General features: G+C 45.5%; 1 protein-coding gene across 2 annotated transcripts in view; it reads right to left on the minus strand.

Moving 5' to 3' along the window:
• PITX1 (paired like homeodomain 1) overlaps nt 1-13,767 on the minus strand; it is a 52,529-nt gene extending 38,762 nt beyond the window's left edge. For both annotated transcript variants that reach the window (XR_015794775.1, XM_088133764.1), the window contains exons 1-2: nt 13,627-13,767; nt 10,618-10,673 (exon numbers count right to left, since the gene is read on the minus strand). Coding sequence is in view for 1 of the 2 variants with exons in the window: in XM_088133764.1 (XP_087989890.1) it covers nt 10,618-10,663 (46 nt within the window). In the remaining variant the exon portion in view is untranslated. The remainder of the gene's footprint in view (nt 1-10,617; nt 10,674-13,626) is intronic.
• Nucleotides 13,768-18,492: the final 4,725 nt, after the last annotated feature.

An 18,492-nucleotide genomic window follows, 5' to 3' on the forward strand; every position in this document is an offset into this window, starting at 1 on the left:
ATTCTAAAATTTGGAGAGTGCCATATTGGGAAAGGCTGACTCAAGATGTCTGAAAAGAACTGGCCGCAGATTATTTTGATTCTAATTTGACGTTAGAAACCACTTGTTGTTTCATCTTACAAAGAACACCTAGCCCAGAGTCTCCTTTTACCAGAAGAAAACAAAGATCGCAGGTTGGGGTTACTTAATCTTATCTTCGCATAAGCCCTATACTATGAGGAGCACGGATGATTAAAGGATGTCTGCTTGAACCCCAAATGCCTCTGTTTTTTTCCTCTTCCTTAATCATTTGCTCCCCTTCTCAGACATCTGTGCCGAGAATCTGCCTCAGGGCGACGCCCGTGAGGGGTCATTTAACCCTAACTGCCAGCCTCCCCCTGGGCTCCGCTTTCTGGGGCGCCAGCAGCGGAACATCCACCGGCACGAAAGCTCGAATGGGGCTTTGCTTGGCCCGTCACCTTCCCCTTGGAAAGGAGGATTCACACGACCGTGCCTTAAGCTCGCACACCAGCTTTTGCTCTCTGAGGCTCATGCTGGTTTGTTCAGAGCCCTCCTTCAAAGGCAGGTAGCGCTGGGGGCGGGGCCAGGAGAGACGAGGCTCGGAGCGCGCGCGCCGCGGTCCTTGGGACGCTTCTTGGAAGGGGCGCGGGGGTGGCTGCAAGCTGCAGAGGGGGCGCAACCGAAGATGCTGGAGCCCGGGAAGGATGGATTAAATGCAGTGCACGAGGACGTGGTGGGGAGGGGAAGAGAGAGGTCTGCAAGGCTGCATTTGAAACAAAAAACAAAGATAGCTTTCTTGGCCTTAAGAAAAATTCCACGATGTACCCCCTTCCCTCAGAATAAATCACAGAACCGTGCCTGCTTTCCGGATCGCCTTCTTAAGCAAGGTTGCATTTTAGAAGCTGCGCCTTTCCCGTTAAAGTTTCTTTCTATGCACACAAAACTAGGAGATATTTTTTATCCCCCCCCCCCGGGTCCCGTCCCGTCCCGTCCCGTCCCGTCCCGTCCCGTCCCGTCCCAATCCAATCTTGGGATCCACTCCATCAAAGAAAGAAAGGATGCTAGCGCCGCATAGGTTTGTTCATTTCTGCGCAAAAGTCAACCTTACGGAACTCAGAGAATCTTAGAGTTAGGTGAACGTGTATAAATTATGCTGTAGACTAACATACATTGGATAAAATCCTATTTTTTGGAGGGGGGTGGGGAGTTTCGATGATTGCAGATCGCGGGATTACTTTCAAGTAAACAGCCTCAGGGCCGGGCTCGATCACCTGCAGCTGCGTATTTGTGGAAGTAGCATTTCTGCCTTTCAAGTGAATACGCTTAGAACCGAGATCCCCCATTAATACTAACAGTAGGCACAGAGCTAGCAATCCTCCTCCTCCTCCTCCTCCTCCTCCATCACCACCACCACCACCACCCTAATAATTATAACCTGATTTGGTAAAAGTGTAAAAGTCAAACTTCACCAAGGAATCTGCTTGCTCAAGTTAATGCCTACATCCGTTCAGCTAGAACACTTGCATTGCACCGTCTACTTGGCTCAAATTGCCATAAACAGATTAATCAGCATTCATCCCCTTTTAATTGCATTGTGGGTCAGAGCCATACAAAGGTCAATGCAATTCCATTTTTTTTTTTTACTGAAAACTGAGGTTTGTTTGCATTCAAGGAATTCCAATAACCTTCCTACTGAAAATCCGCATTATTCTGACTTACTTAACTATTTACTTCCCACATAAATATTACCTCAGACCATTGTTTATAGCAGGTAACTTTCCCTTGACCCAAATTATTATATGCATTTCTGTAAACCTCACTTCTTAAAATCAGGAACTTATAAGACTTATATCACTTGTTTTGCCTGAAAGTGAAACTTGTCTGTAGACAATTTCAAAAATATTACCCAAGAAAACAATTTCTGTTCTTCTCATCCTATACACACTGTTACCAAAAGTATATTCCACAGAAGGCTGTCATGTTTATATTTACTCAGGGTAATTGTGTACATTTGCATGCAATTTCTTATGAGTAAAGGTCATAGAATTTCCCATAAGTAAGTGTTCACAGCACTGTGATATATCTGTCATTTTATAAATGACATATCTATAAAGATAATAATGTATAAATATTCTATAATCCATAAATAATCTATAAAATAAGGGACATCTATAAAGAACTGATACCAGGTTCTTTATAGATGGCAGCTCAAATTGAAATCTGAGTTTAAACTAAATTATTAATCAAACAAACATTTAGAATCTACAGAATATTTGCATTAATAGATTAATAGCGACCAGAGAAAAGCCACAAACTTTTAAGTGCAATTGTTTGGGGTGGGTAATTTTGAACTTTTGAAAAAGAAACCTTGCCATTAAAAAAAAAAATCGAAACCAGTCTGGACCTTGATAGAAGTTTAGTGAAAGAAACCTACATTAGCAATTGACCAGATTTTCTCCCCTTTCCCTTCAGGAAGAGAAGTTAAAATGTGACAAACCAGTCTGAAATGCCTACCATTCCATGGGAACAAAAATGGGCCCGGATGAGCACTCAAACAGTGTGATCCAGATAAAAAACATCTGTTCACAACAAATGCAGGGAAGCTGAATTGTGGTTGCAAATCTAACTTCTTATCTGGTATCAGTCATTTAAAAAGAAGAAGAAAAAACTCTGATGCAACATTTCTATCTTTCACGCATGCATACCACTTGTGAGAGTCTGGGAGCAACTGACTTAAAAACGGCAGAGTTGTTGCAAACATGTTTTATCCTTGCTAATGTTGATGAGGAGTTATCTGTATCTGCATCTTTAGAAGAAAATGACTGGCCCAGGCAATTCACTTCCCAAACCACCTGGTAGGGCACCACTACATTCCCTGCCTGGGCTGATTTTGTGCAGGTTTATTAACACTAAAGAAGCTCATATTTCGCTGATAAATTATAGAGAATTGTTAACCTGTAAATGACACTGTTTCCTGACAAATGCCAAGAAGTCTATTATAATGAACTGGTAATTAAAAAAAAAAGGTGGGGGACACTTTTCTGACATGCTTGTTTCTTTATTTCTTCATGTTATGCTCTTTTTAAGGGAATTTAGTAAGCCACCCTGTGAGCATATGTTTCCTGCTTGGCATGGTGACATGGTCTCTAGAAGACAAAACCTTGGTTGGATGGGTTGCAGGAGGCTCCAGTCCAAATGCCAGTGAACAGATGATCTGGAGACCTTGGAGACTAGTGAAAGCAATGAAGGGCTGATGCACTTGATCACTGGATTCACACATGTGCATTCAAGAGATAGATTTCAATGGGACTTGAACTGGACACTGGGCTCTTTTCATAGGTCCAGGCATTTGATTTTTAGCTGTCGTTGCTATACTGTGCAAAGACAAGTCCTCACTGATTTCCAAATTGTCATTTACTGAATCTTAAGAACATTTGTGTGTGCGTGTGTGTGTGTGTGGGGGGGGGGAAGAAATTACCATTCAGTTTAGTGGGACAGTTGCACATAGGATCCAAACTGGGCCAGTCATTGAAGGAATGACTCAGTCCCTGCTGTCCCACAGATATACCAATGCCCAAGTTGATGAAGAAATTGATCTGGGTTGTAGGAAAGGGCTTTGATGCCTGTTTTATGCCACATGAGTGAAAGTCTTTCAGAAGCGCCCTCAACTGCAACCTTTGTCAAGTGTCATCTTGGGCTGGAGGAACAAGCCATCATGGACACTAGTTGAACTGAATGGTCTCCTTGCTCCATTTGGAGAATAGTTTTTCCCAACCTAGTGGCCTCGAGATGAGCAAGGCTGCAATTCCAAGTGTCCCCCAGCCAGCATGATCACTGGTTGGCGGACTATGGGAGTTGTAATCCAAGATATCTGAAAGGCGCCAGCTTGAGGAAGGGTGGTCTAGAGTAAAGGGCATCCAAGAAGCTGCGAAAAATGGCTTTGACTTCTTATCATGGAAGGAAGGTCTGCTCCCCCTTCTCTGTCAGGCTCCTGAGCTGGACTCCATTGTGTGCCTCTCGTCAACACAAAACGACACCAGGATTTCTATGGGAAATATGTAACTATTTTATCAGAGGACAATGAATCTCTGTGTGGCATAGAATGACGATGCGCCCATCAGCCTCTCGCAGACAACAAGAAAAGAACAATGGCTATTTTCTATCTTGTGGAGAAAAGATAAGTTCTATCTAAAAATACGCACTGGGACAAATCATTGGCTTAATGAATGCAAAATACTTTCTTCAAGGGTGCAGCTAAGAAGACAGAGGCTGGGAAGAGAAAGAGAAATGAAGTAAAAGAGAAAAATACTCAACCGACAAGCAGAATAAAAACTGCAACTGAGCTCTTTACCATTAAGAGCTTTTCTTAAACTTTAATTCAGTTTCTCCCCAAGTGATATCTGCCAGGAACATAGCACCATAGCCTTGCTTGCTAGGAAAATGGCTGTGTTAGTCCAAGACATCTGGAGGGTACCATGTTGTAGAAGACACCTTTTAGTTATTTGATGTTGTCAATAGAAGCAACGTTTCACAGCATTGCACCAGCAAAACAAAATGCAAGCATGTAATTAAAATGGACTCTGCCCCAACTATCTTATTACCATGGTCTTAGCAGTGGAAAGTCAAGAAAAAGAAGAGAGAAAATCTTCTGATTCTGGACTTATATTCACACTTAATAGGCCTCACCCTCACTAAATTTAATGGCACTTATATCGGCCTAAATACTCTAGGATTGGCCTGGCTCTGAACATTCTGGATAGTAGCTCCAATTGTAACTGAGATCTTTTTCTCATAATAAAAGACCTCATAACATTTTGCTTTTCAAGATCAGAATAAAATACTTTACAGTACTTTGAACAAAAGCATTCACAGACTTTATACCTATATGTAAAAGTTGGGGCTGATCCACTGTCATGTCCCATTTCTTTAATGGGAGAAGTTGAAATGTGTCTCACAGCACGGACAGATGAATGTCTATTCAGACATAGGTCCTCCTGAATGCAATATCAGGGGGCTTGCTTCCTTGAAAATTTGTTTAGGATTGCATTGCACTTCTTTCATTAGCGATGGATTTATTGAGGTCATTCTTAATGTCTTCCCCACTAAGTTTTAGGGCCGTAACATTGATTTTCATGTCTATTTTATATATCCACATATAATAGCTCATTGTCTTAATCTCTGGGGAAAATGAGAAACCCTTCCATAGTATCCATGCTTATCCTCAGAAATCTTATTATATTGCACACTGTCAGTTTCTGTAGATTTCTTAGCTTCTTGCACACATTTATACATATTTCACAGCACACTGACAGCCTCATGTTCAATGACACTGTTGATATTTGAACCGATCAAATTCAAATTGGGTTAAGACACGGAATCAGAATTCATTGCTTTGGGGTAGTTTTACTCAGTTATTCACAATCTGTTTAGAGTTCTGTATACAGTAGCTACATACATACATACATACATGCTCATTACATTATTCCCTTGGGATAAGCAATCTTTGGAATTAAAAAAAAAATCCAGATAAATTAAAGGCATGCCATTAGAAATAGGAAATGTAGCTAAAATTAGTATATACCAATATACTAATACCACTATACCTCTCCATTTTTTTTAAAAAAATGTTCAGTTGTGTCTGATTCTCTGACACGTCCCTGCAGTTTTCTTGGCAAGGCTTTTCAGAAGTGGTTTGCCATTGCCTCCTTCCTAGGGCTGAGGGAAAATGACTGGCCCAAGGTCACCCAGCTGGTTTTGTGCCTAAGGCAGGACTAGAACTCACAATCCCCTGGTTTCTAGCCTGATGACTTAACCACTGCACCAGACTGGCTCTCTGTACCTCTTCATAACTTTCTGCAAACCATCCTTGCTTCCACTATCTATGTATCTACACTTGCATGCTTGTACTTAATTGTACTTATGCCTATCATAACGTGTGTGTGTGTGTGTGTGTGTGTGTGTGTGTGTAGGGGGTAATTCTGCAATATTAGCAGAACACACACAATAGGCTTAATTCATGTTATAAACTCCATCCATCCTTACTTTGATAGATAGGATACTCTATAATGAAATTGATTAAAGGCATTACATCTGTAGTTTGCATGCCCTCGTGCACACAAACGCAAAACAGGCCCTTGAAACTTTAGACAGCCTCGTGAAAATAAAGCAAAGGGTCCATCTCACTGAAGCTAAGAGGAAAAGCGGCCTTTGCCAAACCGCGACTCCTCATAGGGCAAAAGTCAACCACCTCTGCCGAGCGTGGGTGCGTTGAGCAGTTCCCAGAGAGGGAAGAGAAATCGTTGCATCGGGTGGAAGGCGACCGTCCCCCTCCCCTTCTTCAAGCTGCGACCTATACCTATTCCCAGCCTTTCTATTCTTTCCGGGGATTGGAAAGTAGATTTACAGATGATACGTTTAGGCGGGACTGAGGGGAGAAAGCACCTGAAGGAACATCCAGGCTAAACCTGTTTCGCGGCGAGGTTCCTTAGGGCGCGCAACCTCCCCAGCCCGGTGCCGGCGGGCGGGCCGTGGCCCTCGGAGCCCAGCTTCCTGCCAGGGCGGCTCGGGCTCACCGCACCGCCACGGAGGGCCAGGGCCAGCGAGACGGCGGGGACGTGGAGGGGGTCCCGTCCGAGCGATCGCCGTAAGGACAGGCAGGCAGCCAGGACGTTTCGAGAGTATTTCCCTTCAGGCGGGATGGTAAAAGCCGAGCGGAGGAGAGCGAGACCGGTGGCCCGAGGTGGCGGAGCTTCGGCGGCCGAGCGCGACGGAGCCTGGAAGCGATCCTTGGCGGCTCTCCGTCGAAGCCGCTTGCCAGGAAAGCAGCGGCGGCCCAGGAGCCAGGGCTCCCTTTGACCGAGCTCTGGCCTAGCTTCCCCAGCAGCGCCGCAACCTGCGGTCCCACCTCGCTGGAGAGCCTGCTCGCGACGGCCGGGCGAAATCGCCCAGGGAGAGAAAAGGGGGAGGCGACCATGGCGACCGGCCGCAGTGCCCGGCTTCCTTTGGGAGCGCCAGGGCTGCTCGGGAGGGACGCTCCGAATCTCACAGCGGCTAGGCCTTCCCTGCCGGCGTTCGGCTCCCCGGCTGGGCTCTCTTCTTTCCCTCGGGCCGCGGCCCTGCTTGCAAGCCCCTGCCTTCTAGAGGGCGCGCGCCCGAAGGGAGGAAGGGCGTCCTCTGGCCGACCCTGCCGTCCAGGTGCCATTTCTAGCCGGACGATCCAGAAGAGGATCAGATCAGCGCCGATTGAGGAACGAAATGGCCAAGAGGAGCACTACCTACCTTCCCGCTTTCGACCCGGCCAGGCACCCTCCGGCACACCCCCAGGTCGTCACAAGTTGGGAGCCCCCCCTCCCCTCCCCTCCCGCAGGAATATCAGGGAAAGCTGGGGGAATCCCCGAGGAAGCTTGGCCGGAAAGAGGAGGACCCCGGGCATGCAGGCCTGCTCCGAAGCGGGGGGGGGGGGACTTTTAATAATACACTCGCGGCCCCTAAGAAAGCCTTGGGGCGGGGGGCTAAAATGGGAAGTTTAATGTTCTCTGACGGAGACAAATAGCGCTTGGATAGGGACCACCTGGCTAGACCAGGAAGTTCAAAAACAAACAAGCAAGCAAGCAAACAAAAAACTGCCTCGGAAGAAGGCGACCAGCGGCATCTTTGACTTTTCAGCGGTCAGTTTCTGCTGGGGACTAAAGAACTGTGGGAAGGCTTCGTTGTAGGCCACTTCCAGAGCGCTCCGCCCAAATAATTCCCCCGTTCCCTCCTAGATCCTGGAGGCAGGTTGCTGCGTGGCGGCGGACAGGTTTGGAGCCAGCACGAAAGGTTCGGGGGAGGAGACCCACAAACGCCTGGATCGCTCATTCGTTTTTTTAAAGAAAGAAAACGAAGAAAAGTGGGAAAAAACATCTGAGGGGTGATCCTTAGCCTACCGCGCGCTTTAGTCCCAGCAAGACTTAGCGAGAGGAGTCTTAGCTAATCAGAAGGTCCTGTCCCTGAAATGTCGTTGGCGGGCTGGGAAAGATTCCTGAATCCGGTCCGAAATGCTGAAGAGCCACTCCGTCTAGCCCACTTTCCCGAACTTGGAGTTCTTGGGATGGGATGGCCATCAGCTCCCCTCATGCCCAACCAGCCAAAGGCTGTGTTGGCTGAGCATGAGGGGAGTTGAAGCCCAGAACCTCTAGAAGGCAGCAGCAGCTGTGTAGACAGAGATATCAGGGCACGCACGATGGGCTGACTCGGTAAAGGCATCTTCTGAGTCCCATTCAGCAGATTAGAGCTTGCCTCAAAGAAAAGTCCAAGTTCCATTTAAGATGAAGATTCAAATGTGGGTAAACAGGCTGACCACAGCAGCCTTCCAGCTCCATCTTGGAAAATTTGGACACGATCCCAAATAGGGTTAACACCACAGACCTGAACTCCACTTTCAATGGGACATCTAGCTACGTTGGAATTGGTACTAAGCAGTAGGTGTCAGTGATGCATTGTCAGAGTGATACTAGTGTGCAAATGCAGTCAACGAAGAATTGTTATCAGAAGGGAAACGAAGAGCACCCTCCCCTCACTCAATGGGAATTAAAATGAAGCCCTCCTTCGAAGGGCACCAATGGATGCCAAATATTGTTGGCATCAAATGCTCTGAATTCAGCTTTCCTCTGCTTGGAAGCTCAGGTCTGGATGACAAGGCTTTCGGTTCTAGATGCGCTCTTGCCACCCTTTCTCCTAGAGCTCCTGTCGCAGTCCAATCCCATGGAGCCAGACGCCTCACTAAAAGATACCAACCAAATGCCCTTCAAGGAAAGGCACACCCACCATATCACCCATTAGGGTCACAGTGGCCAACCCACTTGCCCAGACCAGCTCCACTGGTCTGTTTTGGGCACAGGTCCCAGAGATCTCCCAGATGTGGGATCAAACTGCAATTTGTAATGGAGCTAAAGGAAGAAAGAATTACATACAAGAAAAAGTAATTATGTGAACCATGTTTAATGTTAATTCCATGCAAATGAAATCCAACCCAATGTAGTTCTTGCCTTGGCTGCTCAGGCCATTCCCTACCCACCATCCCAGGGCCAGCAGTGGTCCTCTACCAAGCCAGAGATGTGCATTCTTGATCTGCAGAGGAGAAGGGTTTCTGGAGCACAGGGGTGGGAAGGAGAGGCAGGAAACCGCTGGGGAGTGAAGAAGGGCAGCAGGATCGGGAGCCCTCTAGAATTCCTGGCTTGCCCCCACAGAGAACATGCTTTTTAGATTAATGAATGGATGGAGAAAACAGGGCAGAGGAGTTTATTAAGCGGGCTGCTCAGGTTACCCGGGGCATCTCTTCATCTGAACTTGGTGCGCCTTTGTGGGCGTGGAGTGTATGTGTTGAATTAACAGGCTCTCTCTGATCCAGTGTAATCAAAGGCCCAAGAGCCAGCCTTCCCTTTTCGTTAGGGCCCTTTCCCAAGCTGAAAAGACCGGAGCCTCCAGAAATTATATTTCCCTTTGGGGTCTATCTCTGCCTCCCCTGCACCGCCTCCACATTTTCTCCCTTTCTCCCCCCTCCTTCCTTTATACATGCTTAATTCAAGCAGCTCTTAATTGCTGGCATATTTTGAGGGGGGTGGGAGTGGGGAGGAAGGAGCAACAGCTGAAGTTTTCCAATAATGCCCCGTGTTTTAATGTGGTCAGATTTAAGTTTGAGGATTGGGACAGCCAACGTATTTCCTGCTCGAAGCAGGTAAATAAGTAACCTTCGGGGGGGGGGAGGGGGAGAACCTAGGATATCGCTAAATAAAAATAAGCGGAGAAACCAAAGATTCTGGTCGGGAGAAGAAAAGACGAAAATCCATGACGGCCAATGATAAACATTTCCCCAAACTTCGGCTGTATGATCCCCAAATAAAACGTCACCTTAAATAAAATAAACATTTAAACGAAAACAAGCACAAAAACAAATCCAACTCAGGCAGACCTAACGAGGAAATCGGCTTAATTAAACCCAACTCCACGGGGCGTTTCCTCTAACCAATCTGATGCAGGACTCCGCCGGATCCTGCTCGTCTCGGCGGGAAAGAGTGGAAACTTCATGCAACGAGAGCCCCAGGAACGGCCACCCTCCCTGGAAGGCACTGCCAACCGCATCGCGCCCACCGGTAGCTCCCAACTAACACGCATTTCCCTTGAGACAAGTCAGCCCTTTCCAGATCGCCTGACCCTGGTCATCAGGCCTGATGGGTCACTCGGCTCTGGGCGCCTTCAGCCGCGGGAACAACAGCCCCGGGGAGCAAGAACGGCAATAAAAACCAGGGTTGCTCCTGCTCCACCCGCTTCCGTGGTTGTATTGTAAAAACCGCTTGATCTTAAGCGCTTGATATACGCAGCCACCCGCTAAAGTATTGGGGGCGGGCGGGCGGGCGGGGGGGGGGGGGAAGCAGGAGCCCGGGCATTCAGCCGCGCACACCGGCCTGGGGATGCGGAGGCTGGAAGCAAATAAAAACAACGAATTTTAATTAAAGTCTTCAGGAACCCGCCCAACCTGAACTTTCTCGGGCTTTATTAGACCATGAAAGAAAACGCGGACCTCAGACCTCGAAATCCCTTCGCCCCACTTCAGCCGATTGCGAAAATACCCCAGCTTACCTAAATCCGCATAGGGAGGAATACTTTTGGACCGACCGAGCTCCATAGCACAAACTCTGTGAACAACAAAACACACGGTAAATAACTATCTTAGGGATTTGTTTTGCCAGATAATAATACTACCAACGACCAAAAAAAAATAAAAAATAAAAAATAAGGGAGGGGCGGGGGGGGTGTCGGAGATCCTTTTTTACTGAATTGTCCTGAAAAGGCCAACATTAAATAAAGTATATCTTAGAATGGAAAAAAATCGCTCTGCATTATTATTGCTGAATTTAACCCCTTCTTAGGCCATTTGCTCACTCAAGATTTATAGCGCTATCCAACATCCCTGTGCAGATATGGAAGAGCTCATCCAGCTGCCCTAAATAAAAACAGCTCGGTTTTCCCACTGATGTCTCTCGGGTTCAGCCTATGCTCAGCTCGATCTGGCGGAAGGCAAGGGGGCATGGAAGGGTCCTGCCTAAGATTTATCTGGAAAGGAGACCCTCTGCTGCTGGTGAAATGGGAGGTCAATATCCTGCTTTAAAATGGCTGTGGCAAGCCTCTTACCAGCAGCTCCTTTTAAGTCCCTGCCACATGGAAATCCCCCAGGGACACCAGCAAGTATAAATCGCTATGGGCTGCAGCCTTATGCTCACTTAATTGGAAGTAGGCACCCTTTGAGTCAATATGCAGAGAATTATACTGTATCAATACAATCTACAATTAACAGTGGATTTCCCACTTCCAGTTATTTGCCAGCCCTATGGCCAAGAAAGTAGAAAAGCCCAGGATTTTTCCCCCCCAAAAAACCCCCGGATTTCTCCCAGGACTATTACCTAATGGAGTTCTGAACTAGGGGATAATCAGGAATTGTGGACACTTGAAACTAAAAACTCTAAACATTATATAAAGCCAAAGGCAGGTGGTTGATGGAAAAAGCCAATAAAGCAGTTTCCAGTTCATTTTACAACCAGTATTGGAAATATTAAATGGAATGAAAACATAGCCATATATTATATATATCAATGATACATATTTCCTTCACAAATATGTCTCCATGCATTAATATGAAAATGTTCCCCTTCTTCCAACATTCAGAGTAGTATCAAAAATTGCCAGGATATGTGCTATTTTCAGATCAATAAGAACAGATTGAAAACTGTGACACAGAAGTGTATATTGAGATATACAACTTTTTGGGTGGGGTGGGGAGCAGACTGTCATATTCCAAAGAAACATGTCAATTGTTGATTGTCTACAATAATTGCTTGTGTACTTGTTTTATTTCAAGGAAAGAAGTATTTTAAATCCACAGTCCATTTAAACCAGAGTTTTGTTTGGATTTAAACTGATTGTGGGATTGGCACTCCAATTTGAAACATATGTTTGTTAAAAAGCAAGTACCCTTGATAGAAATGGGATTTACTTCCAAGTAAAACTGCACTCCTAAACAAACAAATATGGATCCATCGAAATAATGCCAAGATGTACTATCAACATGTGTATGTTTTAAGTTAGAGAGAATGGTTTAAATCTAAATCTGCTTAAATCTAAGTATTCTGTCTTAAACTATATATAGAATCCAAAAAGGCAAATTAATGAGGAATTTGTATTATGCGGAACAGCATTTTAACATGACAGCAATTACTGTAAAACACTCTGTATTGTGGAATCTATTTATTTGTATTCTTATTAATACCATAATTTCTATTTAGATTTTTAAATTTAAGTAAAGAAAGTTTGGTTTCCTCCATGTCAATAAATACTTCTATTAATGTTTAAGTGTGCCTGAGCCTCTATATATTTTATTAAAATGCCTGTTTCCTATTAAATAATGTAAACAAATATTTATTTCTGTCTTTTAAAATTGTCTTTGTAAGGATTTAAATTCCTCCTTGATTTCCATTTTGGGGCAATTCATGTTCTGTTTTATTTGGTTTATAAAAAATCAACACAGACTTTTGGCAAATTATTGAAGTCTGGCAGAAAAAATAGTTGTCTGAAAGAAAATCATTTGGATCATAAACAGTATTCTCATAACCCCTAAAAAATACACGTGTGAAATATTAGACTAGTCTTTTCCAACTGCAAGAGATTTGAATGGATGCGTGTGTATGTATATAAATATATATAATTCTATACTCCAAGATCAAGTAGCTGTTGCCATAAAAGAAAATCGAATTCCATAAAAATACAACGTTTATTAGCGACGTCCCAGCGTGTTCCTTGTCATGCTGATCCAGCGGGAGCAGCAGGGAATAACATTGTTCCTCACAACCTTGACGCTAGACAGCTGCAGCGAGAGTCTCCCCTAAGCAAAGGCGTTCTGGTTTCATTTCAGACTTGCTGTATGCAAAATGAGGTAACCCCCTTGGAATTATATTTTTCGGGTATATTTGTCAGCTTTGACGAAGCACAGGAACCCTCGAGAATTTATACAAGGTATAAAGATGTCAAGGACTTGCAACTTCAAGGCTAAGCCCAGGCTGCAATTAGGGAAGCCGCGGGGACGACGGCGACTTTGACTGGGAAAAAGTGCTGAGGCAGGGAAGGGAGCGGAGGGCGGGGTGCGGACCGGGCTGCCCAGCGATCCGTAGCGCTCCCCATGGGGGAGGAGGTCGCCAAGCTCTGGCGCGACTAGACGGGGCGCTGAGCAACTCCGCTCGGACGGGAGAGAGGAGAATTCCTGCTGGCCGAGGACTAGTTCTGGCCGCGGAGACCGTTTTGAAGTATGGCAGGAACACAAGACCAGTCCATCCCCTCCCCCAAGTCCCCGCACCCCAGAAGCCAGTGGGGTTCGAGCACTGCCTTCTGGGGCTAGGAGAGACAGCTAAGTAGGGAGGGGATATAAGGAGTGGGATCGGGCGGGGCGCGGGGACAAGAGAGAGACAGGTTCCCAATATCCCCAAACAACTAATGGAGAAATCCAAGTTTCCTGGGGGCTAGAGCGAGCGCGAAATCTGGATCCCGCAGTTCTCTCTGCAGTCCGTCTCTTGCGCCCGCCTCGGTCCGAGAAGCGCTTACCTGGTGTCGCGATCTTCTTGTGCTGTCACGATATTTATCCCAGCCAAGCAAAGATTGGGTCGCCTCCGCTCAGCGCGCTCTGGCACTACTCCTGGGGTCCATGTAGGCTCCGCTCGCGGAGCCCTGCGTGAGAAGCCTGCGGGTGGGCGCTGGCGAGGCCCTTCCCTTTAGCTCCCTCGTAGCCCAGCAGCGCCTGGCTCCGCCTGCTCCTGTCCGAGAGCCCACCAGTTAGGTATGCGCTGCCCGAGCAGGGGCTTTAGGCTTTTCTCCGGGAGATCTCCACGGTTCCTTCTGACGTCAGCCAGGGTGACAAACGCTGTCGAGGGGGAGAGTGCGAGCGAGCCAGAGACGCACCAAGATTTGGGCGGTTGGGGGTGGGAAAGCCTGGCCCCTTTGATTGATTCCGCCGCACCTAGCTGCACCCGCCGCCCTTCTCCCCCCTAGCAGCCTTCGGCTCCCGCCCCGTCACCCGGAGGTCGCCTCCCGGGTCCAGAGGGACCAGGCTTCCGGGATCTCTCGACCCCAACGGAGAGGTGTGCCAATTCCTGATGCAGAAGGCATCAGCCGAGACTTCGCTCGGAGGAGTTCCTTTCCTTTACAGCTGGGGCATCCTCCTCCAAAGAGGAGAGGGCTGCCCGTCCATCCTGGGGCGACCTTCGCCTGCCCAGCGCACCCACGGCCTTCCTCCCGCAACCGCTCTCCCGCTTGTTATGCTGACCCCAGCCCGACCGCTCCTCCCCGCTCCTGTCTGATGCCCTTCTTGTACTCCCCTCTTCCCAATCAGAAACCAAACGTGGAGGCCCCGAGCGGCCCTGACGAGGCGCAGGTTCTACAAATTGGCTGCCTTCGTTTCCTTCCCTCCCGGCGCGCTTAAATTGCCCCCTTCCCTCCCCCGCGCCCTGCCACAATCGCCGGCTCGTTCCCGGCTCCCTATTGCTAGTGACAGACCCATTAACATTTTTCTTGCTTGCTGGGGATGATGATTACGGAGAGCCTCACCCGGGCAGCGGATAACAAGCTCTTTGCCTGGGGATTTGGAAGCGAGGATGCCTTTCTCTTGCTAGGCCTAATCCTCCCCTTCTCAAGTTAGCGAAGCCTTTGGCTACAGCGCGCAGTGAGAGGATGCGGGAACCCCCGCGAAAGGGAGCCTAAGAGGCCGGCGAGCGAGAGGCGTCCGGGGAGAGGGGAAAAGGGCTGCTGCCGGACAGGCACGGAGCCTCTCCTGCTAACCTTGCGGTTACTTTTGCTCCGCACTGATACAAGGAGTAGTTCTCTAGTTAAAAGCAGCTAAGCTCCGTCGGTCCCAGCGGACCCTTCCTCCTGGGTCACCGAGCGCGGCTTCCAGACTCCTTCCCAACTCTTCCAGCGTTGCCCCCTTTCGCCCGGACGCTACTTCTAGCGTCCGGCGTGGAGAAAGGGAGGCAAAGCCGTGTTCTTTTACTTTGGCGGGGCGAGATTCATCGGGAGGACGGTGCCCTTCTAGTCCGACCTGCCCCCACGAACTAAACTTTTCACAGAGCCCGAGGGAGGCTAAACGGAATCGCCGTCCCGTATAGTATTTTGCTCTTAAATCACGTCGCTTGATCTCGCGATAACTAGGACGCTCGTGAGCTGAGGCTGAAAGGGTCGGGGAAAGGTTGATTCTGCGGAGTTGGGGGAAGGCCAGGGGTTAATGCCTAGCTTTTTTGGGGGTGGGGGGGAGGAGTGAGGCCTTTTGTACAAAGGCAGTTTCAGTTAAAAAAAACCTGAATTTGACATGAATGTGAGAACAAAGACCACATGTTATAATACCGAATCTGAGCCCTTTTTAATTCATTTGCACTCATTTGCAATACATCCATGAAATTACTAGGCGACCTGATGCCGTCCAGATGTTTTAGATTACACTTTGCATAGTCCCAAGTCATTGATAATGTTTGTGAAGCTTATGGGAGTTGTAGTCTAAGAGGATCTGGAACAGAGCCAGCTTGCCTATCACATATTTGCTAGGAAGTAAATCCATCTTATACTGAGATAAATCCACTGTACACCGAAACTGGTTACCAAATTATCTTACAGATTCAATTATGTGTTTGCAAATAATGTAATTAAAATGCACTTAAAACACTTGTATCTTCCCCAAATTTTGTCATACATGTTCAGTAACAATCCAACAGGATAATGTATATATTAGACGGGTTGCCACAAAGTGCTAAGCTATAATGTGCAGTCAACTGCAAGTTTGGGCAATTGACTTAATTCAAGGAAAAATGAATAAATTCATTTTTATGAATTTTAGGGAATAATTCAGGAAATAATGTACAAACTGGAGGTACCATGACCACATTCCATGAAAGAGATTCTAGCAAAATCAGTTCCTCTAATGGCATATTATGGGTTTAGGCTGACTTTGTCCATGCCATATTATTATGTTGAAATAGAGGGGATGGCATCATGTCCATCCCACATTGGGGCAATCTGTATCCACTGAAAAAAATAGCAAAGCTCTTATGGGTTAAATGAAATAGGAGCATACCGATATTTAGAAATAAGGCAGACTGAAATGAGAAAAATTTCATATGCTCATAATTGCCATAATCTATCACTTAGTTAGCTTACTCTAATTAATTTGTTAAAGTGAGCCTAATCACATGCTGAACTGTACTCAGCATATTAAGATTCTGGATATAAATTAATATAAATCTAAGAACATAAGATTACTGTCCTGTACTCATTTACATGGAGCTACAATTTACTGAACTTGCTGTGGACATCCATCCAAGGAAATCCACAAGGCATATATCTCTATAACTGGATATGAAAATTCTTACCATATGCAATTTAATTAGAGAATACTGTAAGATTATTTGAGAAAAGTAATACAATTGTAATGTCACAAGTAATTAATAGAAATACTGCTCATAATGGAAGAGGAAAGTAAAAAGTTATAATCATAGTTATACTGTTCGAGTTTCGGATGTTCATAGTGTAGAATATGTGTAATGATATATTACTATAAACTGGATTTAATATTACAATCTGCTTTCTGTCACTTAAAAAACAAGCTGCAATCTGCCAGACTGTAACTGGTGAAACTGGTGTGTATCTTAGAAGCATACATAGGAAAAACAGCATGTTGGAATCTACTTTGGCATGTTAGATAGCAGGTTGTTTGGTGTTTTGAACTGACTTCTCATTTTTGGTCATTTTCCAAAGCTTTGAATAACAGAAATCGACAAACATCTATACCTATTTTTATTTGATTAAGTTTTCAGATACAATGCCATTGTGACTTCCAAAATGACCTAAGTATGTTCCTTTTGTCACTGTAGCATTGTATCAGATCCCACCTCATTTCTCTACAAGTTTAACATAATCCTGCATAACTATGGAAGGTGAAATGAATGTGATTTTTGGGGTGGGTCATGTCATATTGCAACCATTAAGAATGGACGGATTCAGGAAAAGATTTGTAGCTCACTTAAGTATATGCATCAGTAAGAAGTGTGGACCCAGAGATGCTCAGAATAGGATTAAGAAATGTTTCCTCTTATCTATTAATTTAAGACTGACTACAGTCTCAGAAATGATCAAAATGCTTCCCTGTTTAGTTATGGTTCCTGATTACTCAAGCATTTACAAATCTTCCCCATGGAAGGGAATACATGCATACATATTTACAAAAAAACTGTCATATTTACTGAGGGATCCATAATGAAATTAGAACTTCCCAGATTCCCTGCATATCAGGTAAAATGTAGGTATCTAATATGGAATGGATTAAAGAGGATAAATGAGATTAAATAAAGAACAGTTAATTATAGCCTTGCCATTTGTTCCACAAGTAAGAAGTAAATGGAATTCACATACAAGGCATTAATCAATTGTGAAATGGAGTGATAATATTAATGTTAGTATTAACATGGGCTGCTCAAGTTTTCTAATGTGACTGAAGGAGTAAGGTTGATTTGGATTAGCATAACCCTGTGTGAGAGATTTTGGCACAAGAACCTACCCAGCACATCAGGGCTGTATGAAGGTCACCAAAAGCAGCTCATAAATTAATACTTTCTACTAGTTTAAGGCAGACAGCTAGCAATGTATTTCCTTTTCGGCTAGATGTGCAAGTTGCAATGGAGCAGCTGTTTTGAAGGGACTATGAAATTAAAGAGAGCAAAAGAGGATTGCATTTAAATCGGTGCTTAATAACATGTTATTAGGAAGGTTTTTAAAAACACATCGCTTCCTTTCTCCTTCCTTGTTCAAATTATCACACGCAAACATCTGCAGAGAAACAAAGGAGGATTATTCCTGGTGTGGTCTGGGATCCCAGGAACTTTGTGGGAAGGAAGGGGTGCCGGGAGAAAAACATTCAGGAAAGATAGGCTGAAAACAGTTAATATGGCTAACAATTCACAACTTCTTGGTAGTGTGTTTGGATTCAGAATGGAACGAGAAAGACTAAGCCACACAAGGACCATTCCGCAAGACACATGCAGATATTAATTGGACTGTGCCTTTAACTAAAATATGTTTAGGACTGAGGTGCATCAAATGAAGCTCACATATTTCATAATATACTTTGTTCATTTAGTTGAAATTGATGCTCATTTTCTGCTTTTTGTTGTTGATTATTTGTTTATGTTTTTAGGTGGAAAGTGTTTTTTTCCCCAAACGTATATTGGTCCTTGCATGACCTGCTACAGGTTTTCTGTGCACTGCTTAATACAAGAGTGGAGAAGAAGAAAGGAGATGTCTGGAACAGCAGCAATAACCTCACTTGAAGCTATGTCTCTGAAATTAAGCTTGGAGTAACCAGGAGGAATTTTTGTCCGCAAGGAATATGAATTCCATTCAGTTCTGGTACTCAAAACAAATCTTGGCTTC

The sequence above is a fragment of the Python bivittatus genome, unplaced genomic scaffold (genome assembly GCF_059951505.1).
Source record: "Python bivittatus isolate LINGU-HERP-01145 unplaced genomic scaffold, Pbiv_v1 ctg000080_np1212, whole genome shotgun sequence".
Classification (NCBI taxonomy): domain Eukaryota; kingdom Metazoa; phylum Chordata; class Lepidosauria; order Squamata; family Pythonidae; genus Python; species Python bivittatus.